The sequence below is a fragment of the Mizuhopecten yessoensis genome, unplaced genomic scaffold (genome assembly GCF_002113885.1).
Source record: "Mizuhopecten yessoensis strain PY_sf001 unplaced genomic scaffold, ASM211388v2 scaffold716351, whole genome shotgun sequence".
Classification (NCBI taxonomy): Eukaryota; Metazoa; Mollusca; class Bivalvia; order Pectinida; family Pectinidae; genus Mizuhopecten; species Mizuhopecten yessoensis.
In genome coordinates this window covers 1,202,613-1,227,171 of record NW_018480073.1, presented here as the reverse complement: position 1 = coordinate 1,227,171, position 24,559 = coordinate 1,202,613, and the positions used below count along the sequence as shown (strand labels likewise).

At 36.7% G+C, this 24,559-nt stretch overlaps 1 protein-coding gene across 1 annotated transcript in view; it reads right to left on the bottom strand.

Annotated features, from left to right (window-relative positions):
- The window catches only part of LOC110443520, a 62,547-nt gene that overhangs the window by 10,974 nt on the left and 27,014 nt on the right, over positions 1-24,559 (bottom strand). The window contains exon 3 of the mRNA XM_021487784.1: positions 504-675. Coding sequence (XP_021343459.1) covers positions 504-675 — 172 coding nt within the window. The remainder of the gene's footprint in view (positions 1-503; positions 676-24,559) is intronic.

The following is a 24,559-nucleotide window of genomic DNA, read 5'->3' as shown; positions in this document are numbered from 1 at the left end:
ATTAATCATATAACAACTCAAAATACATGAAATGGGAATTTAACTTTTATTTAAGCCTATAAACTGGCTAGTCATAATCAATAATCATTTCTGTCCTTCCGACATTTAAGTTGTATTTTCAAGATAACTTGGCCAATCATTAGGAATTCATTTGAATTTATGCATGAATATTTTTAAATTCCATATTGGAATTTTTTTGAGGGGCAAATTGGTAATGGGTCCTTTATAAGGACCTAAAAAGTACCCTATTATTAGCCATGCAGAGAGTCTAAATTTCAGTACGTTGTCCCTTTTGACATCATTAACAAGTGATCATGACAGATAGTATAACAAATCTGATCTCCTAGCTTCCCCTATAGATAGCATTTCGGAAGGATTTGGACAGATTTTGATCTAGAGTACAAAAACGAAACAGTTATAGCTATAATAGACGCTGAAACACATCTGACACTAACAAAACATGACAATTGCTTCCAGAAATAAAGATCACAGACAGTGGTTACCATGGCAACTGAGTTTGTCCATGTCAAATGTGATTGGTGCCGTGGAGACGGAATTATTTTGTTCATCCTGTATGTCTGCCATGGCGTTACGTCGTCCTGTACGTCCGGTGTTTACAAACTCCTCAAGGTGGCTCATTTCAACTTCTGTCATCGTCTCAGCTGCCGCCGGACTCTGCGGAAAACAAGGGCAACAATGTCTGATGACAAAATTTCAAACAATTTAATACTCTTTATTATACACATGTTAAACATGTCTATTATATTCAGTAAAATTTCCAACTGAATGTCACTAAACGCAGGTGCAGTGACAACTTAACCTTTTCACCACTGTAGACCATAATGGACTCATCTCTAGATCAATGAATGTGAAAGTCTACTAAAGTTGCATAGGGGTGAAAGGGTTAACTGTTAAACATTATTATAAAATCTTTTTTATAATTTTGAGCACACAAAATCTCACCCATCGAAATTTCCTGAAAGGTATGGCAAGTATGTGAAATACTTAAAATTTTGCAAGATATTTTGGATGTGGTATATATGAAGCAGACATATCATGGTACAGCTATTATATCGATAAAGTGTCAGTCAATGGGCTGTATAATTAAATACAAGTATTAACATATTGGCTGTAAGAATGTGTAGTCTGGAGAGAGATCATATTGCACACGAGAGGTATGTGGTGTGCCTTGTAAAACACAACACTTTGAGAGAGGAAGGTCCGCAGGGTTGTAAGATTACTCCCGGCAATAAACTAGACATATACTTCCTCGTTTTATAGCTCTTGGATAACCTAGATGATAGACTGAAGTGGAGGCTACAAAAGTAATTCCTACAGTGATGATTTTTGAGGTTCATTTTGTCATTCTAAGTATTTTAAAATGAGAACAAGAGGCTCAAAGGGCCTGTTTTACTCGCCTGTTATGTATGACTATAAGACTCTTTCATATCTAGGGGTGTATAGGATAGGGAAATTCCAATGGAGGGATTTAAAAATTTGATAAAACCCGAGGCTGTGCCAAGAATTTCTCCATCCTACACCTTTTGGCATGAAGGGGTAGTTTACTACCAGAATAAGCTCAGAAATCATGAAAATGCGTTTGGACTGGCTACCATTTTGAAAATATCAATTTTTCCCTTGAGTTTTTTTGACGAAAACAAATTTCGTCACCAAGCAAGAGTTTGAGCAGAAAAAATGATCTCATCTTTCTAACGTGTATGGTAAATATATCGTAAAAGGTTTTCATTTCATCACGTTGCCTTTTCCGCATTGCGGCATCAGTGTTTTCCAAATTCGTGACGTCATGTCATTGTTGAGCCATTGTGACGTCACGCCCATGTAAGATAGAATCAGCAAGCATGGCTATCTTACATGGCCAGCGTTACCTAATAAATGACCGGATATGAGAGAAAAAGGTATTTAAGTATAGAAGCAAGAGGCTCAATGAGCCTGCTAATGCTTGCCTTTTGGAAAAGGAATGACACATCTGTGACCTTAAAAGAGGAAGAAGTACATATGGAAAATCACAGTGGCATCTCTAATGTTTTGCCTGCAGCAGGACAGGGACCCTATCCCAGCGACCCTATCCCCTCGGTCTAACACCAGAGAATTCCGGTGCATTAATTTGTTTAAGTGCCTGTAAATAACTATTGACCAGGTATATCAGTTTATTAACTCTTTCACCCCTGAAGACACATTTGAACTCCTCCAATTCAAAGGTTGGAATAGTTTATTATGAAATGTCAGGGGTGAATGAGTTAGGAGCATAAATCCCTGGATCAGAAGGTTCACCGACTTCAAATCCTCATCGCCAGGCTTCACTTAGGAAACTGTTGTTGACTATTTTTTTTATTTATTACATTTTTCGCCTTTTTTTTTATAAAAATTCCATGAATAATGTTTTCCTTTTCAGCAGTATTTATAATTGCTAAAGCAATGCCGGGAACAAATGACCAATGCATGGTTGCATGTTTTTGGCTGTGGTATGAGGATCCTTAAAATATGACCCATATTTATGTACGATCAATTAAATCAAATCATCAGGCATTCAAGTATTTGTGATCCTGCCAATACACACATAGCTTGGATTACACTACTGTTCAATAATTTACTCCCTGACAACGGGAAACTGATGAGAATAATTAAACTGTAAATATAATACAATATTGACCGACAATCTGAAGTGTATAACAGACACAGCACCAAACTTCGTCATTAACGACACCAATAATTAAGTGGCGCTAATTGATTAGGTTATAAACTCCATGGGTTTCCCCCTTGTTTATCTGGCAAATAATGGCAGTGTTAATGGATTCCTAATGTTATAAAAGCTGTATAACTTGTTATAGGGTCCATGGTATAGTGATGAATGTTCTCTTGTCCCTTGGCAGGTATGTGTACATAGCTCTCATTTCATAACCGTTTAACAAACTGGTCAGAGTACCAACAGCTTTACAACACATGGGGGCCTTTATGAAAAAATTTATGGCAGAATTTTTAAAAAACTTAAATTGGGCCAATACGAGCTTTAAGCTCATTTCCCGGCCATCCGGATCAAGGTAAATCAAGGTTAATCAAGAAACGAATACCGGCGTATGAGTTAACAGTAAATTCAATAGATAATACTCATTATGACCCCGCCTCCCACCCTTCTCCCAGCCCGCTCCCATGCAAATAAGTGTCATTTTTTGACAAATTTCTATAAATAGTACTGTCTATCATGACATTCACACATTGGTCCTTGAAACACAACCTTCATTTTTCATATTTGGTCTATCATACCTTTGTACACAGATTATAATATTGAACAAATAAAGCTGCTATAGTGATAAACTGATGTCATCGAATCGGTTGACAAAGGACTTGGGGCGTTATGGGTCAATTTTTCGTCCGCATAAAAATTAAGGATTTAAACTTTGAATTTATTTATCAATATCTGTTATCAACATTGGTTAATTGACTCTATCATTCTTGGTGCAGATATTTTCCCAATGCACATACGTAGATGTCCTATCATAGCAACAAAATTGCATTGCTATGCAGAAATAGCCAAAATATTGTGTTTTTGGACAGTCATGTAGCATGCAAAAATGAAATCCTCTGCCTGTGACAAATAAAAGTTCCTTTTCTATGAATGAACACTGATATGACAATGTTTAAGCATGTTAAATATTTATAGAAGAATGTTTAGTTGAGTTGCCATTTTTCAACCAAATAGCGCACAACAGACGATATCTAGTCATGATCATTTTATTATGAAAATACGGTTTTAAACCTCTCTATCAAAGCCACTGTTACCCTCATCAAGGAATGAACGCATCCAAAATTTTCCAAGGGGTCATTTATAGTAGCCCCAGTTACCCCCATCTCGTAATAAGAACATCCAAAGTTTCCCTTGAGTCATAGCCTCTGTTACAACCTCCAGGGATGAACCCACCCCAACCTTTTCAGGGGTCATAGCCTCTAGATAATTGTTACCCTCATCCAGGAATGAACGCATCCCAAATTTTTTCTCAGAGGTCATAGCCTCTGTAACCCTCTCCAGGAATTAACGCATCCCAAATTTTCCCAGGGTAATTATATCCACTGTTACCCCCATCTAGTAATGAACGCATCCCAAATTTTCTCAGGGGTCATAGCCTCTGTAAGCCAGGCCCTTTCCAGGAATGAACACATCCCAAGTTTTCCCAGGGGTCATAGCCTCTGTAACTCTCTCCAGGAATGAACACATCCCAAGTTTTCCCAGGGTCATTGTATCTCCTGTTACCCCCATCTAGTAATGAACACATCCCAAGCTTTCCCAGGGTCATTATATCCCCTGTTACCCCCATCTAGTAATGAACGCATCCCAAATTTTCTCAGGGGTCATAGCCTCTGTTAGCCCTTTCCAGGAATGAACACATCCCAAGTTTTCCCAGGGTCATTGTATCTCCTGTTACCCCCATCTAGTAATGAACACATCCCAAGCTTTCCCAGGGTCATTATATCCCCTGTTACCCCCATCTAGTAATGAACGCATCCCAAATTTTCTCAGGGTTCAGTTTTTCCAAGGTCATTGTATCTCCTGTACATGTTACTCCCATCTAGAAATAAGTGCATCCTAAGTTTTCCCAGGGGTCAAAGCCCCTGTTACCCCATCCAGGAATGAACACATCCCAAGTTTACCTAGGGGTCATTATATCCTCTGTTACCCCCATCTAGTAATGAACGCATCCCAAATTTTCTCAGGGGTCATAGCGATTCTCGTGAATATCACCAGGTTATGTTTTGGTCAATAAATTTCCTTGGCTTGCAGCAAAGTATTATTCGCTTTGTGAAACCATCAATTAAAGCATGACAAATATGTTAAGGTCTTATTACAGGACGAGCGGGGATGTGCGTTTGACTTGTTGACCCACGAGACGATCTTTTGCTCGGTTGGTCCGATACATCACTAATTAATTGACAAGAACTGTGCTTATTAACAGATGAGAAGCTGATGCTACCTTGTACTGCCAAAATGCCAGCGGCGGTACACAATGATCAATACGGAGAAAAACAATTAATTTCTGCTGATTTTACAACAACCTTACCTTACTACGAATCAATGACTCAGAGATGACAATTGCATGGAAATATTGTAGCTATGGTGAAAATCCATCCGGAGTGAGCTTATATCCTGTGACTTTATATAATTATAACCTCCAACGATTTTTACGGTTTAGATCACATACACTGTATGAATGAAATTTCATGAAAACATACCGAGTTTGTAATTGTGTTGAAGAAGCAAACAATTTCAATTTTAATCTATTGACCTTGACCTTGCGAGATGAACTTAACGCACTGCAATTATTGCGGAGTGAAAATCTTGACGTCCAGTACTAAATTAACGTGAAAATATCCACATGTGTATAGACAGGATCTTACATGAGTTTCCATTTCATATGAGATTCATGTAACGAGACTTAAAGAATTTTTCAATTTAGCGAGTCTCTGGCGAGCTAAAATGAAAAATCTGTGACGGAGTTTCATAAATTTCATATGAAATGAAAATGAGTGTTAGATCCTTTTTATCACATAATCAAGATTTGTAGCAGTTATTCCTATAAAATGACAATTTTCATGCAACCTTGAAATGTGAAAAGCCACCATTTTGACTCCAGTGCCTAAGTCTGTGATGTCATGTACTTGTCCTAGGCGTGACGTCACAATTGAAACAATTGAAACTTACAACCAATCACAGGGCTATATATATATAGGTCATATTACATGGGTTAATACGCCAAAAAATATGACACGGTATATTCACTTGTACAATACATTATGTCATAAATATAGATTTAAAAGATAGCAGATAATTAAGAAACAAGATCTTGGGAAGGAAAATATCAAAATAAAAGAAGGTCGACGTACACAACACTGACCGCTGTTGGGACTTTCTGCTTTCTTGGGCTTCTTCAGGCCAACTGACGGTTTACTAACGGTGACTAATAAACATCAATCGGCCTAAATAGGCCCAAGAAGGAAGAATTTAGGCCTAGCGGTCAGACTTGTATACTTGGCTTTTTTTTCAAGATTATATATATATATGCATAATATACATGTATATATGTTTCAGAATATTGCAAATGCCAAAATTTTCACACTGCTACCAATGCTTAATTAATATTTCTACACACGCCAGAATTTTCACATTTACAGTACCTATATATATTTATGACTGATTCCGAGTAAATATCACCATGGCAAGCTTGTCAGACATGTTAGGTGAATGAATAACTAGAACACTTCAAATGAATTGAAAGGCCGTTTTTATTAAAAACGACATGTTTATATAAAAACTATATCTTTTAAAGTTTTTGTCCAATGTACTTTTAAAAGTCTTAGATGGGGTAAGAAAACGCCCCTTTAGGAAGTAATAATCATATTGAGAAGGACGGCAAGAAGGGGAGGTGGTGGGTAATAAAATTCACTTTTAGATATTTTTCAAAATTAGATCATGATGTAAAAAAAAGGTTCACACCTTGTTCTTCCATCATCTTCAGTAGGCTTGTGACCTAGGGTCATGCAGCTAGTGCACGTTCTTATATAGGGTGCTAAAATAGCCACAAATTCATACGGTTTTTGACCTTCTCACCTCCTTCTAACGGTCAGCGTCCGCTCATATCAACCATAGATACAATTAACTCATTCACCCCTGAAGACGCATTTGAACTTTTCCAAATCAAAGGTTGGAATAGTTCATTATGAAATTTCAGGGGTGAATGAGTTAATAGAGTACTTTAAAATTCATGATATTGAAACATAATAAAAAACAAAGTATTACTAGGACATTCATAAATTACATTAAACCAGGTTTAATTTGCATATATACAACTACAAGGAACAAATAAATTCCAATATATCTGGTTCGTCATTGAAACACTGCAGAAAAAAACTATATGTTTCAGAACCATTGCAAATTCCGAAATGTTCACACCGCTCTCAATTAATGAGCCCCAATGCTACAAGGAACAAATAAATTCCAATATATCTGGTTCGTCATTGAAACACTACAGAATAAAAACATGTTTCAGAACCATTGCAAAATGTCGAAATGTTCACACCGCTCTCAATTTAATGAGCCCCAATGCTTCACTTTTATATAATTACAGTACCCATATACAAGGGACAAATAAATTCCAATATATGTGGATCGTCATTGAAACACTGCAGGAAAACTATTACTTCATCATTAGTGAAAGTATTATTTTCAGCTGGCTTAAGCGGTCCAACACCGCAAAAAGAATTTCGTTACATTAATGCATTTTTTTCTACACCATGTCTTTTTGCGAGGCGGAGATGAGAAAAGTGTCGAGAAGTGTCCAGTATCTAACTAATTTCACCACACAAATCAATACTGCCGAGAGGCGCTCCGACAATCATAACACAGGATTCCACTGTAGAGCTATAATAGTTTCCGACGCAACTGGAAATCTTAGCAAGTTCTTCATATGGATGAATAATTGTTCTTTTGAAATGAATGAGAGTATGAAGAAGATTTGATATAGCTATTAACTCATTCACCCCTGAAGACTCATTTGAACTCTTCCAATTCAAAGGTTGGAATAGTTCATTATGAAATTTCAGGGGTGAATGAGTTAAGAAGAGACATGCATATATATCTGATTCAAACTTACTTTTATGGATTTAAAATAAACTAGATTATCATGACAGCTTTCGTAACTAGCGCCATTCAATGTCTGTCTCCAACTTGTCTCCATGTGTGTCATATTAATACCAAGGGTTTTGCCAGCAACTTTGGGAAAGGGCCCCTGAGCAGGAATTGGGAAAATATCATCGGCATTTGGCAAAATTCGGGAATATCATCAGTGTTCCCACATGTACAGGTTTGGGTAAATATCCTAAGTTTGGAAAAAATAACACCTGCAATGTGATTGGCAGACAATTTTCCTCTAACTGTTTCTTATAGTTAAGTGTATAGCAATAAATAAACTCATCAAGTTTTTGTTTTTGTTTATTCAATTTCAAATTTTAATAATTTGTGTATTTTGAATCCTCTTTTATGGACAGTAATACTTTGAATGTTGCACACATAACGAATGGAAACTTTTATAGACATGCTTTTTAATCTAATTAGGAAAATAAAGAGTGAAATTGGGAAACACAGGGTCATTTTTTCCATTGAGAATGGGTCCCAGGTGAACCGGACCCTATAAACATTTGGCAAAAACCCTGAACACAGTTGAGTATAAACATGATTTTTCCGGAGTACAAGGGGCCACAGAGGCCGCCGAGTGGTTAAGGTGTCTGACTGTCTACAATCACTCAGCCCTCCACCACAGGGTCACGTGTTCCAAGTCAACGTGGTGCACTTGTCGCCTTTAACGCTTAACCCTTTCACCCCTAGGTAACTTCAGTAGACTCTACCATGCATTGATCTGGATGAATCCATTCTGGTCTATAGTGGTGAAAGGGTTAACTCAGGCTGGTGGTATATATCCTTAATTGACTATTTAGACTATTGACTAAGGGCATAAAACACTAACAAAGCAAACCATACCAAATTTGGAATACATCTGTATTACATCATAAACATGAAATATTTGTGGGTATTTTCTTTCACCAAAATATATATTTTTTTATTAATCTTTTACCAGCCCAAAAATCGTTCTCAAGCTCATGCATGAAATCAGTGCTAAAGCATGACGTCTGTGCTCAAGCATGAAGACTGTGCTCAAGCATGAAGTCTGTGCTCAAGCACGAAGTCTGTGCTCTAGCATGAAGTCGGTGTTCAAGCATGAAGTCGCTCAAGCATGAAATCTGTGCTCAAGCATGAAGTCTGTGCTCAAGCATGTAGACTGTGCTCAAGCATGAAGTCTGTGCTCAAGCATGAAGTCTGTGCTCAAGCATGAATTCTGTGCTCAAGCATGAAGTCTGTGCTCTAGCAAGAATTCTGTGCTCAAGCATGAAGTCTGTGCTCAAGCATGAATTCTGTTCTCAAGCATGAGGTCTGTGCTCAAGCATGAATTCTGTGCTCAAGCAGACTTTCTTGTAACCTGCTTAAATCATGTAACACGGCCATAACATCAAGTGTAAACACTGAATACAGTAATCGGCTTAAAGTCTTTCAAAATGTTTTACATATCATTGACAAAATATGATTTTCTTTTACTAATATATCACTGGCAAAAGCAACTGGGCTAGCTAGTGAGCACATGATCTTGGTTGAAGTATGAGAATGGTTTCATGAATAGGGGCCCTGATCATCATGTTGTCACTTTTACCGACTATCTCTCTGGCAAACGATAATACATCGGCCTATATATATGTTATAATGTACGTACCACAGTTAGGCCCAAATCAAAATTAAGGGGAGGTTACTCTATATATATATAAACTACAGTAAAACTCTCTAGTGTTTTGCCAATCCTGATCCCCATATCCTTTAGGTGGGAAAAACGTATAGAGTACTATCAAAGTAATATTATCTGAAGTAATAAGGGCATCAGGCATGGGTAAACAACAATTGGAGTTCCTTGATTTTGATACATTTTTCCTCAAACAATATAACCCTTGTTTTGACTATTTTTCAACTGTGATGGTCTTTTTATTCCACTTCAAAGTTGTTTATAATTCCAAATTAATAAAGGTTTCTGAAAGACTGCATTTAGTCTTCATGTCAGCGGATTATATTAATTTCCATATATAGCACCTTTTTGTTAAAAACAAAAACCAGATGGTTTCAGTTTACCTCCATATGGGGGGTAATATTACAATCTAAAATGGCTTTTGACCCTCAAAATGTTAAGATGCTTGCCATAAAATAAAGAGGTCAGAATTTGTGATTGATGTCCGAGTTTACTCCCAACTTTTCTGTCTTGCAAAAACACTGACAAACAGTCAGCTTCCAAACATTACGAAATACTGTTACAACATACCTTACGATAAGCATTCTAAGTTATATTTTCGAAATCCCTAGGGATGACCAAATTACAATTCTGTAGCAAATCCAGTATTAAATAAGGTGCTCTATATGTATAATGGTAATTAATTAACTCATTCATCCCTGAAATTTCATAATGAACTGTTCCTACAGTTGAATTGGAAGAGTTTAAATGTGTCTTCAGGCTGGTGAATGAATTAAGGAAACAGATACATACCTCCACTACAGGCCATTTAAGGACACCTGTCCCACTGCAGACAAAACACTAAAGAGTTCCGTTGAGGTTTTTCGTATATACAGTTACCTCCCCTTATTTTCTTTTTGGATATAACTTAATCCAGTTGGGCCACAGCACTTCAGCAGACCAGAGACAGCATAACAACCTGAAGTCTAGGGTTCGAATCCTCTCATGTCTAGAATTTTACATTCAGAACACAGTCGTTGATTGTATTTTATCTATTTCATGTTCATAACATTTTCATAAACGTCCCGCAAGGTATGGTTGTCTTTTCAAAAAAGATATAGTTGTGTCGCAAAAATAGTTTGCAATGATGCGTATAGTTACAGTTTTTGGCAGTCAATTGCAGGCACAGGGATCCTTAAACTACGTGTATTAAAGTGTGTGTTAACGATCCAGTATCCAGTCAGCAGGCAATTTGTATCTGATGTACAATGAGGATTGTTCACCTGTATTATACTCCTGAATATATATATACCTGTGTATTTGTTACTGTAGCCAGTGACTTGAATTATTGATGTGTTTACAAACACATCTGACTCAGGCTATATAATATACTCCATGCCAGGATGAAGGACACATAAATTTACACTTTAACCCTTTTCACCCCTATGTTACTCTAATAAAACTCTACCATGCATTGATCTGGATAATACCCATTATGGTCTGCAGTGGTGAAAAGGTTAATTCCCAGGGTTGATATTATACAGTAGTACATAATAGCTTCTAATGGACTTAAACAAGAACCTTAGAACAGTCTATTAATATCAGAACCTGCAGATAAAAACTTAATCAATTAAGCTCTTAAAGCCTGATTAACGACAAGTTAATACCGAATAATTAATGTGGAATAAGTTTAAAAAAAATACTATAAATTGCTTTGGACCTTAATTGCATTTGGATTACAGGTTTCTGGGTTGTATAACGTCCCTTATATCATTAACGTGATACAAGTAATAAACAACTGGATCTATATTTCATTTTGTTGACATATTTGTAAATACTTTGATTTGATAACAAACACTGTAAACAGTTGCTTTCACTGAATGGACATGAAAAGTTATTGGGTCACCTGCCAGCTAGCTAGACTACATGGGTTTTTCTGGGTACTCCGGTTTCCTCCTAAAATAGGACCGGGCACCACAAGCTACCATCTGAGCCAACAAGAGATAGATATAAATTGTAATAAATTGAATCATTAACACTTTTTCAGATAAAGAGTACCTGAGCATTATTGTTACTAAGAAAACAGTGAACAACAGCTGGAACCTTAATGCAACAAGAGTACCGCAGGGCGTAACACTATTCGCCCGTCGAATGCCATATAGTGTTATATACTTTCTTACATAGAAAGAAGATCTGCATCATTCTAAGAGTGGTTAGCTGACATGCTATAGAAAATGAAGAAGAAAATGTCCGGACAAAAAATCAAATACTGAAATGAACAAAGGGCAATAACTTTGGCAAAAATCGTCGAATCAAACTTCTTTTCAGGGAGACACAACTTCATATCCTGATTATGATGTAAACCAAGTGTTTGGAATGTAGGAGGAGATTGCCGGACAAAAATCAAATACTGAAATAAACAAAGGGCAATAACTTTTGAAAAAAATGTTGAATCGAAATTCTTTAAAGGGAGACACAACTTCATATCATGAATATATTTGTACACCAAGTTTTTTAAGAGATCGGTCAAAAAATGTAGGAGGAGATTGCCGGACAAACAAATGTTTACGCCGGACGAACAGACGGACGGACGACCCCCATACCAGTAGTAGAGTATCTTGTAACAAAACCTTTGATAATGTATAAAGCTACATACATGTACATACCTGCCAACTTTTTGAACTTTTCATGGGGGAGACTATACACACTATACATGAGAATTTAATATGCAAAATTGTCATGTATGTATGTATGTTCACCCTAGTGAAAAAAAAATAAAAAAATAATGGCATCGTTTCAGCTGTTCTTACAGGTGTAAATATGTATAATCATTAGACCTCAGAAAATAGGAGCAGTTTAGCAAATTCACTGGTTGAAAATGCTCAATTTTAGGGTCCAAAATCAGGAGTGTCCCTCCTAAATAGGGAGAGTTGACGAGTATGTACCTATATTTACAAATCCCTGTCCCATCGCAGTCAAAGCATTTTAGAATTCCTCTGTCGTTTTTCGTAGATATATTTTCTTCCCTTTGAATTTGGGCTACAACTGTATAGTGCGACTTTAAGTCTGGGTGCTGTTACCATTGACCCCTCATATTTAAAGCGCTATACAGTATACCAAAATACCTTATTGATATATATATTTTCATTTTGTGAGTAATGCCCTTCTATATATATTCTTTCTATGAGAAGTGGCATTTACCAGAGTATCAATGCCAATGCCTTTTGAGTAGCCTGAGAACCATTGATTCCTGGTTATTGGACTACCGGTATGGGCCTGTAGAACAGCTGTTTAAACAAAGTTTTATTTAAAATTTCCCAGCACTTTAATCACATGATGTTAGTTTAAAATGGCTTATTTTATTAACTACAAATTATTTATTTTCTAGAAAGTCAATACCAAATCAAATATGAAAGTACTTTTCAATTTAGTTTAACAAACAGGGCATAAGGTCAGCTGTTCCCGTGTTGCCATTCTAGTTATTGACCTGGCCTGGCCGATATCAGTAAGAAATTAAGAATTTTTGGAAAAACATCAATTCTGGTCTTTATTTTTATATAAAAATGAAAATATCAGCAATAAATGCAATGCTGTAGCAGACATACTGGTACAACTGCCACATGTGTCACAGACATACTGGTATAACTGCCACATGTGTCACAGACATTTAACTGAATAACGTGCAATAGCGCATCATGGTTAATTAGTAAATATTATGATACACAATGGCCTTATAATTATGTCCCTCCGGGGACAAAGAGGATATGTAGGTAGGTATGATACACAATTCAGTCTATTTCATACACAGGTGGCATGTATAGCAGCGTGTCTGCCACATCTATACAATTTATTGCTGAAATACCTATGTGGGATTCCTGGACGGTATGTTTATTGCAAACATTTCCGACCCAGCTACCTGTAAATGAAATTGATCCTTGTCATTAGCTGTAGGTGGTCAATGCTGCAGTCCTTAATCTCATTTCTTCTGCATAATGAAATACTTAAGGGATCTCCTGCTATAAATGTTTATTCAATACGTTACCATGACAATGGTTGATCTCATTATATGGGCTTAATATAGACAGGGTTTAAAGAGAAAGGTTCCTGATTCTACACAGACTTGGTGAATCAATGAAGTCACAACTAAGATTCTTGAGCTTATATAGGACACATTGAAATAGAAGTAAAAATTGGAGATTTGTTCATGATGAACTAAAATTGAAAACCAAAAAAGACTGTTCTGGGATAAAAAATTATCACCTTTAATTAAAAAATATTTCTTAACATTTGCAAAAAAGGATTTTTTTTTAATAAATTATGAAGTTGAAATAGCTTGATACACAACTGAACCTGTTACTAAACTAACTGCAAGTAAATATTTCCTGTAAGTGTATATTACCCATGTGTTAATGTTACCTGTAAGTTTATATTAGCTATGTGTTAATGTTACCTGTGTGTTAATGTTACCTGTGTGTTAATGTTATCTGTAAGTGTATAATACCAGTGTGTTGATGTTACCTGTGTGTTAATGTTATACATATCTGTGTGTTAATGTTATCTGTGTGTTAATGTTACCTGTGTGTTAATGTTATCTGTAAGTGTATATTACCAGTGTGTTGATGTTACCTGTGTGTTAATGTTATATATATCTGTGTGTTAATGTTATCTGTGTGTTAATGTTACCTGTGTGTTAATGTTATCTGTGTGTTAATGCTACCTGTGTGTTAATGTTACCTGTATGCTAATGTTACCTGTGTGTTTATGTTACCTGTATGCTAATGTTACCTGTGTGTTTATGTTACCTGTAGGGTAATGTTACCTGTATGTTAATGTTACCTGTAAGTGTATATTACCAGAGTGTTAATGTTACCTGTGTGTTAATGTAACCTGTAAGTGTATATTACCAGTGTGTTAATGTTGCCTGTGTGTTAATGTTATCTGTGTGTTAATGCTACCTGTGTGTTAATGATACCTGTAAGTTTATATTACTTTTATGCTAAATGTTGCATGTGAGTGAATGTTATCGGTAGTTTTTGTTACTTCTTTGTTAATATTGTTACCTGTAATATTAATTTTAATTGTTACCTTTTTTTAATTTATTTTTTCATAATTAGTGTACTCTGAGTGAACACTTACATGAATGTATTACATTTGCAGAGAGTAAGTTTTGAATCACATGTTCGATTCTAATGGAGTTTACATTTCTAACATTTCTCTAGGCTTGGAATAAACATGAAAATGAAACCTCTTATGAATGTTAATGATGATACAGATTCAGTGTGTTGTTTCAACTATTCACCTACGATAACCAGCATCTAATCAGGGTCTTGCATTGGTGTACAATATTACAAGCACTGATCATGATATTTTATGTAGAGTTCAACTGTCATATGTCAGCAATACCAGCTGATTTGTATATTTTAAATATTCGAATATTCAAATTACATAATGAGCATACATGTATTAGTATTATGCAACTCTTCAAAATATGATTTCATAAATCTGCACTCATAGAAACTTTAAAGAACATACAATATGTATTAATTAGTGTCAATTTATCAGTCAAATATTTCAAGCTTAGGATATTATTTGATATACATATACATTGTATGTACATATTCTTGGTTATTATATCATCCTATTTTACATTAAAAAAAACTTATATCTCATTTATCAATATATAATATAACGTATGTACATTGTATTCCGAGTGGCTGATCATGAGTATAGTTAAGGCTTCTGACCATCTGCGGTCACTAAACCCTCCACCACTGGGTCAAGGATTTATGGCCTTAACATCATAAGACAGTTGCCAGGTACTGGTCGGTGCTTTTTCTCTGGGGAACCCAGTTTCCCTCCACCAAAACCTGGCTCGTTCTTAAATAACCACAGCTGTTAAAAGGACGTAAAACACACACAAACCAAATATTGAACTCCAGTGAACCTGATTGTCAGATATATCACTTTTTAATAACATTTTATAACTTTACGCATGACTTTTTGAAATGTGCAGAGGTGACAGAATAGGAGTTGCAAGTACTATAATGAATATGCATATTCATTTAAGTTATGATGATCGAACAGACACTTCCGCACTTCGACTTTTAAATTATAATATGGAATGCATAAATTCATTTTGAATAATATTCCCTGACCACATGTCTCAATTTCATGGTTAATCTTTTAAGCCACATATCTATAAGGATTAAAATGTTCAATAATGATTTTCCGACATGATGGTCTATAAACATTACAGCAACACGGTGTTACTATGGTTGGCACTGTATACGATTTAGGTATGCAGGCAAGCTTGTTCCCAGGACTTAAATTGATAATCAATTTAGACCCAAACAGGCCACACAAATATTGATGGGATTTTGATGCTCGGAAAGAAATGTGACAATAAATTATATTTTTCCATAATGGATAATCTCCGCTAATTTCTCTTTACATCCTAAAATAGAGAAGTCAACGACCTCTATTTACAACATGTTATTTTTATTTCTAACATGAATTTTTATAGGTTGTGGAAAATAAATAGTTTAGGATGTATACTATCCTTTATATACTTCCTGTGAAAACGTTTTAAGTTTACATTTCTGTTTTGGATGAAAACTGTTTAAATTGATAAACAAATTCTGACATTTGAAACAACACATGGTGTCTTAATCACCTTCCCACCATCTAACAAATACACAGAATGTATATGGGTGCAGTTGTGTACAGACCCTTTTTCATAACAAGAATCTTTATTTCTAAACATTTTCTTTGGGTTGGTATAGGTATGAATTGTAGAAAAGTTATGTAACCACAACCAGTAAGTGTTTATGTGTGACGTTTAGTAAGGTTCATATCCTGTCACCATCATCAGGTAAATGACCAGTGAATTGTGTGTACAAGCAACATAAAATATAATATCAGAATAATGTACACTTAACGTACAAATTAGCAACATAAAATATGATATCAGAATAATGTACACTTAACATGTACAAAATGATGAATCAAACTGACATTTCCATTTGGTTTCACTTTGTTAATTAGTAACCTGGTCATAGATGTACGAGAGTATATGAGCCCCCTCATCTCGATTCAGAACTGGCCCACTGCAGCATATCAAGAATCTTTCAAGTTTTGACATATTTTCTTGTGGGTTTTCATTCAAACAAAGGTTCCAAACAAAAGTTCATAATGAAACAAGTCATCATGTGAACTAAATAATGTCATGATAAATTTGCCTATTCTGCAGGGGGCTAAATATAAATTCTGTTGAAGATTTCCTGGCATATAGTGATTGAATACCTGTATAGTACGTAAAACCAGTACACATTTCCCTCTAGATAATAAACCAGCCAACATTTCCCTCCAGACAATAATTTAATACTTGTACATTATGTAAACTTGTCCACATTACCCACAGACAATAATTAAATGGATAAAGTAATTCAAAATAGTTTTAAAATACAAGAAGCCAGCAGGGCCGCTACAAATTTGCCCTGAACATGAAGGATAATGAATTTAGACCCAAACAGGCCACCTAAATATTGATGGGATTTCGATGCTCGGAAAGAAATTACCGGAGGACAATCAATGAAAGGCTGTAAATGTGACCAAGCTACTGGCCACAGAAAATAATACCCCAACACTCAATAATCAGGAAGAATGACACATGACACTCTGTACAAATAACATCATACTGATCAAAGTACAAAAGACACTGTTTCTACAGTGTATGATTTGCAGTATTTTCTCAGTGTGTTTTCAGTTACAGAATTTTATTTCGATAAATTACGAAAACTTTTCTTCAACAGTTAATTTTAAGGATTACCTACATGTATATGAAACGTGTTTTCCTGACATTGATGGCTTAAACTTCAACAAATGATTTCTGAAAAGAAAAACATACCTTATGGAGTCCTTAAGAGGAAAAAATTAAGTTTAAAGAAACAACAAGAAATCAATAACACTGTTTTGAGTGCAGCTGGGATACATGTAGAACAGGTTTGAAGCCCAATTAGTCTGCATGTATTCACAAAACCATTTCCATGCTCATTAAAACACAAGTTTTGTCCTCAAGTCCAATTTCTTATTCCAGAAATGAATTAATCAAAAACTGCAATATGTAAAAATGGTCTGAAAGAATTATGGAGAGACTAAGGGTCGAATACTGTTAAGGATGTTTAAACTTGACTTTCTGAGTATATGACATGATTTTAAGACAAGTGACAAGAAAACTTAAGTAGGTTTGAGCACGAGAACGGTTTCGTGAATATTGACCCTCTGACAGGACTTCCAATAATTATACTGAGTTATCTAGTCAACTTCAGTATCCTGGCCCAGTCAAGTAACAGTTATAGCCGAGGTAAATTTTAGGGGCAGTTACTTTACCATCACTGTTCCCAAATCGGGACAGTACCTAAAACGGGACACTTATGGGAAAATGGCCAAAGAAGCTGTCATTCAATTCAAAGAAGTCCTTTTATGTATACAGTTTTCATTTCATAATACTTTTATGACAATTTAACTGTATGTAATTTAAGCTTTAATTTATTGGCTGCTGGCTATCGTTACATGGACATTTAAAAGATAAGAGTAATGACCTTAACAAAACTTTCCCGATTTACGTGCCGTGCGACGGTGTTTATTTGGATATCATTTTCAAAAAACTATTTTATCAAAACTATATTGCTACTTTGTAGAAAATTTTTAATCATAACCCTGTTTGACTCTAAAGTATTTTTGAAATATGTCTTCTTTTCTGCCGATATTGATCGTTTATTCCCAAATATTAGCCAAGAAACTGAAGTGTCTCTTTCAGGCTACAAATACAGTTACACCGGTTCAAGGGCCTTCGTAATTAAACTTGATGGTATTTCACATTTTATTTATAGAACCACTCGCCCCAAATATCAACTTGGATATCATTTTTGGAGTTCTGATAGTATGGTATAAAGAAAATTGATAGTTATCTAAAAGGTGTTCCGATTTAAGTACAGTGACGTTAAAGTAAATTTTAGGGGCGGTTACTCTTCATGTATACGAAAAAGTCAGTAAATACTCTGCGTTTTTTCTCTGCAGTAGGACAGGGATCCTTAAGAAAGAAAAATATTAGACAGAGTGACATTTGCTCAGACTTACGATAACAGCTTCAAGTATTTGATCTCCTCAAATATAGTTATCTATTGAGTAATTGAACACAAATTTCCTCCTTTATGAATTGTTTTGTTTAGAATACAGCTTACAAAACCTTTCATAAATTTTTCAAATCCTCTATAATAAGATCAGGGTAAGGGGTAATAAAATACCATGCATACTTAAATAATTTACTGTTGTTATATCTATACTGTCTTTATCTGGCAAAAAGCCCATGCCTGGTAATAAGCCCATCTCTAACTATAGCAATTCCCTATTAATAGGTTGGAAACTCTCAACTCTCGACACCCAATTTTCACAGATAAAATAGCTCTGTAAACAGATATAAACTGAGGGGGATCCGTCCAAAAAAAAAAAAAATTTAAAAAATTTGCATTTTCCAGAAAACAGGAAATTGTTGTTATTATCATACTTTCATTTTCGAGGACTTTCGAATAGCACAAACGGTATACACATGATTGAAATATCTCGTCAAATTATTAGAAAATGCGGCTCTCTTTTATATTTCTTTTTTCAAACAAATGAACCACATTATATTTAAGAGTTTACTCTAACATTAAAATGATCAAAAACCTCATAATTTTTATCAGCAGTTTTCATACTCCCATTTCAGTGTATCAATCCCTTTTTAAAAAGATCTTTTACCTCTGTAAACTGGCTGTCTATCTCGGTTTGACAAGAAACAAAAGTGATTAACATAAGTTGAAATAACTTGTTTCATAATTGTTGTTAAACCACCGTAAAGACTCTTCTGAGTGCAGCTTATAATGATTCAGAAATCCTGTACGAAACTCATAGGCGGACTCAGCCTCAGCCTGGAATCTGCTTGAAATATGAAGAATTCCTGGACTGGAATCCGCCAATTTTAGAAGACCCATTGGCGGATTAAAGGCGTACATGGAAAATCAGAAGATTCTATCTAAAGTCCGCCTTGGGTATAGCAGGAGTCCTGACCTAACAATCCGCCTACAGGTCTGCTTCCAGGGGATTGAAGGCGGGATCTCTGACTTAGAACAAAGTTTGAAAGGCGAATTATTCCGTCTATTGTAGCTGTCATGCTGGATTTTGGATTGGCAGATTTTTAGGTGGATTATTAGGTGGATTCCGGCTAAGCTCATTTAAATGTTGAGCCCATATTCAGTCTTTGTCTGCCAGGAATCCACCTGAAGTCCGCTTAAGTCAGTTATAGAGTTCTTTGTAAAAGTCTAAGGTGGAATCCATCTAATATTTATATAATTAGCAGATACAGCCTTAAAAGTTCTGGCGGATCCCACCAACTTTTTTTCATACAGGTTAATTAGTTGATACAATAGCCCCAAAAGTGAGTCGGAGATTCTAAATTGAGTCGGAGAATGTTGTTATATGTTATGAGATAATGTAACATATTTATATGATACAAGTCATTAAACACCATCACTGAGTGACACAAAAAACACAGAAGTTGGAATCTTCTGGAATATCATGACAAACAGATTTCAAAACACACCCAGAAACTGATGAATGGCAGCTAAACCTTTAACGCAAATGGATAAGCCTGTTAAATATTTTGACAAACTCATTTCAAAACACACCTAGATACACTTGTACATTTAAAACAGACCAACTAACTGATACACATTACATGATTAATAGCATTTTTCAAAGAAGAGACAGGCGCGCCTAGCTACAGTGTTAAATCATTTACCCCTGATATTTCATTATGAACTATTCCAACCTTTGAATTGGAAGAGTTCAAATGTGTCCTAGGGGCTGAACGAGTTTAAACACTGGTTGACATGTCAGTATCATAATAAATATTGCTGATCACCTTCAACTTAAAGTGGATATTTCCATGCCATGCATTGATCATCTTTATTTTGAATTTTGATTACTTTTTGTGCTGGAATACATGTACAAAATTCCATTAGGAATCCATTTTGGGAAGGTTAACAACTCTCTGGAACTACCAGAACATGGACGTAATGAATCTCATGCGCTTTGTGTTGTAAACAGTATTTTCGCTAGACTAAACACCACTTGTGTTTTAATTGTTTTAAGGACCCCCGTCCCACTACAGACAAAACACTGGAGAGTTCCACTGTATTTCTATGTAATTACAATAAATTCCCATTCATTTTGTTTTGCATAAAACTGTAGTGCAATTTAACCCTGTCACCCCTATGTAACTTTAGTAGACTCTACCATGTATTGATATGGATGAGTCCATTATGGTCGACAGTGGTGAAAGGGTTAGCCAGAATACTTTGGCTAACCAGCTTTTGCAGGTCTAGTTCAGTTGGTTAGAGCTCGAGGGACAACTAGTACAACGATCTGAGGTCCAGGGTTCGAATCCTGCTCTAGCCCTGTTGCATCTACAGTCAAATCTGTCTCAACGACCACCTGTATTCAGCAACTTCCTGTCTAACATGAACTAAATTATACCCCCAAATGATATTTACTATATAACTGACCTGTATTCAACGTCTCCCTGCCTAACGCGACTAATGACCATAACATCTCGTGCGACTATTCCGATATTGAAAATGTACCGGAAGTTGTAAAATGAAATCTTGTGCGATTTTGCGAGACTTTGTCATGAGTAGTGTTTTCATAGGCAACCAAGCCATACATCATGCAGTCACTGACAATAATGGCTTCAAAATCAAAACGTAAACTGTTGACGCTAAGTGAGAAAGTAGAAGCGATTAGGCAATTCGACGGTGGAAGACCAGCCTACGAAATAGCGGAGGAATTCTGTGCTGGGAAGACACAGATTCAAAATCTAAGAAAACGAAAAGCAGGTGTTTTAAACGATTACGAGAACAATGTACCTGGCACTGCAAAACATCAACGCAATCTTATGTGACCTTATTTTGAACTTCCCTTGCGATCGGAAGGCCACATAAGACAGGTTTGACTGTACATGTATGTATATATACATACCGAAAACTGTTGCTGATTTTGTTTTTTTCATACAAGTCTCAAAAAGTATATAAGTCTTTTCAGAAATGATTTATTAAAAAAAACAAAAAAAACACCAAACCCATCAAGTTAAGTGTGTGGTTTTCAGTGACAACTTTACTAATTGCTGTTTATTTACGATGAGATTGATTCATTAAAACAATAGCACCACCAACCCACTCAAAAGCGGTGCTGGAGTAGCCGTTGTGAAGGACACGATCTAACAAACTTGAATCTCAATTAGGCACATCTGACAGTACAAACAATAATTCAACTCCTAATGCATTCATTTGCTTCATTAAAATGACATTTCTCAATCTGAGATCGATTTATCAATAGATTTCCACTCCTAACAGATCAATTATGTAAAAAATTAGGACGTTTTGATTATAGTCTGTGTTTTGAGTATTATTCATGGGAATCCTGAAAAAAATTGTAAACAACACAAAATTGTCAAAATAATGAGGAAATAGAGAAAGTGACACATAAGCCACCAGAGAGCTGAAAAGGACTTCTTGATTTGTGCAAGCCGGCGTGGAATGACACCTTATAAAGCTGGCTAGGTTGATGTTAGCCTGCATGGCACCTTATAAAGCTGGCTAGGTTGATGTTAGCCTGCATTACATCTTAAAGCTGGCTAGGTAGCTGAAAAGGACTTCTTGATTTGTGCAAGCCGGCGTGGAATGACACCTTACAAAGCTGGCTAGGTTGATGTTAGCCTGCATGGCACCTTATAAAGCTGACTAGGTTGATGTTAGCCTGCATTACATCTTAAAGCTAGCTAGGTTGATGTTAGCCTGCATTACACCTTAAAGTTGGCTAGGTTGATGTTAGCCTGCATTACACCATAAAGCTGGCTAGGTTGATGTTAGCCTGCATGGCACCTTAAAAGCTGGCTAGGTTGATGTTAGCCTGTGTGGCATGGTACCTTACAAAGCTGGCTAGGTTGATGTTAGCCTGCATGGCGCCTTATAAAGCTGGCTAGGTTATGTTAGCTTGTGTGGCCCCTTTAAGCTGGCTAGGTTGATGTTAGCCTGCATTACTCCTTAAAGCTGGCTAGGTTGATGTTAGCCTGCATGGCACCTTATAAAGCTGTCTAGGTTGATGTTAGCCTGCATTACATCATAAAGCTGGCTAGATTGATGTTAGCCTGAGTGGAACCTTTAAGCTGGCTAGGTTGATGTTAACCTGCATTACATCATAAAGCTGACTAGGTTGATGTCAGCCTGTGTGGCATGGTACCTTACAAAGCTGGCTAGGTTGATGTTAGCCTGCATGGCCCCTTATAAAGCTGGCTAGGTTGATGTTAGCCTGAATGGCACCTTATAAAGCTGGCTAGGTTATGTTAGCTTGTGCGGCACCTTTAAGCTGGCTAGGTTGATGTTAGCCTGCGTGGCACCTTAAAGCTGGCTAGGTTGATGTTAGCCTGTGTGTGGCATGGTACCTTACAAAGCTGGCTAGGTTGATGTTAGCCTGCTAAAGCTGGCTAGGTTGATGTTAGCCTGCATGGCACCTTATAAAGCTGGCTAGGTTATGTTAGCTTGTGTGGCCCCTTTAAGCTGGCTAGGTTGATGTTAGCCTGCATTACTCCTTAAAGCTGGCTAGGTTGATGTTAGCCTGCATTCCATCTTAAAGCTGGCTAGGTTGATGTTAGCCTGCATGGCCCCTTAAAAGCTGGCTAGGTTGATGTTAGCCTGTGTGTGGCATGGTACCTTACAAAGCTGGCTAGGTTGATGTTAGCCTGCATGGCACCTTATAAAGCTGACTAGTTTGATGTTAGCCTGCATTACATCTTATAAAGCTTGCTAGGTTGATGTAAGCCTGCATTACATCTTATAAAGCTGGCTAGGTTGATGTAAGCCTGCATTACACCTTAAAGCTGGCTAGGTTGATGTTAGCCTGCATGGCACCTTAAAAGCTGGCTAGGTTGATGTTAGCCTGTATGGCACCTTAAAGCTGGCTAGGTTGATGTTAGCCTGCATGGCACCTTATAAAGCTGTCTAGGTTGATGTTAGCCTGCATTACATCATAAAGCTGGCTAGATTGATGTTAGCCTGAGTGGCACCTTTAAGCTGGCTAGGTTGATGTTAACCTGCATTACATCATAAAGCTGACTAGGTTGATGTTAGCCTGTGTGGCATGGTACCTTACAAAGCTGGCTAGGTTGATGTTAGCCTGTGTGGCACCTTTAATCTGGCTAGGTTGATGTAAGCCTGCATGGCACCTTTAAGCTGGCTAGGTTGATGTAAGCCTGTGTGGCACCTTTAAGCTGACTAGGTTGATGTAAGCCTGTGTGGCATGGTACCTTACAAAGCTGTCTAGGTTGATGTTAGCCTGTGTGTGGCATCTTAAAGCTGACTAGGTTGATTTTAGCCTGTGTGGCATGGTACCTTACAAAGCTGTCTAGGTTGATGTTAGCCTGTGTGTGGCGTCTTAAAGCTGACTAGGTTGATGTTAGCCTGTGTGGCGTCTTTAAACTGGCTAGGTTGATGTTAGCCTGCGTGGCACCTTTAAGCTGACTAGGTTGATGTTAGCCTGCATTACATCATAAAGCTGGCTAGATTGATGTAAGCCTGTGTGGCACCTTTAAACTGACTAGGTTGATGTTAGCCTGTGTGGCGTCTTTAAACTGGCTAGGTTGATGTTAGCCGGCGTGGCATGGCACCTTATAAAGCTGGCTATAGGTTGATGTTAGCCTGCATTACACCTTAAAGCTAGCTAGGTTGATGTTCGCCTGTGTGGCACCTTAAAGCTGGCTAGGATGATGTTAGCCTGTGTGGCACCTTTAATCTGGCTAGGTTGATGTAAGCCTGCATGGCACCTTTAAGCTGGCTAGGGTGATGTTAGCCTGTGTGGCACCTTAAAGCTGTCTAGGTTGATGTTAGCCTGCATTACATCATAAAGCTGGCTAGATTGATGTTAGCCTGCATGGCACCTTTAAGCTGGCTAGGGTGATGTTAGCCTGTGTGGCACCTTAAAGCTGTCTAGGTTGATGTTAGCCTGTGTGTGGCATCTTAAAGCTGACTAGGTTGATGTTAGCCTATGTGGCATGGTACCTTACAAAGCTGGCTAGGTTGATGTTAGCCTGCTAATGCTGGCTAGGTTGATGTTAGCCTGCATGGTACCTTTAAGCT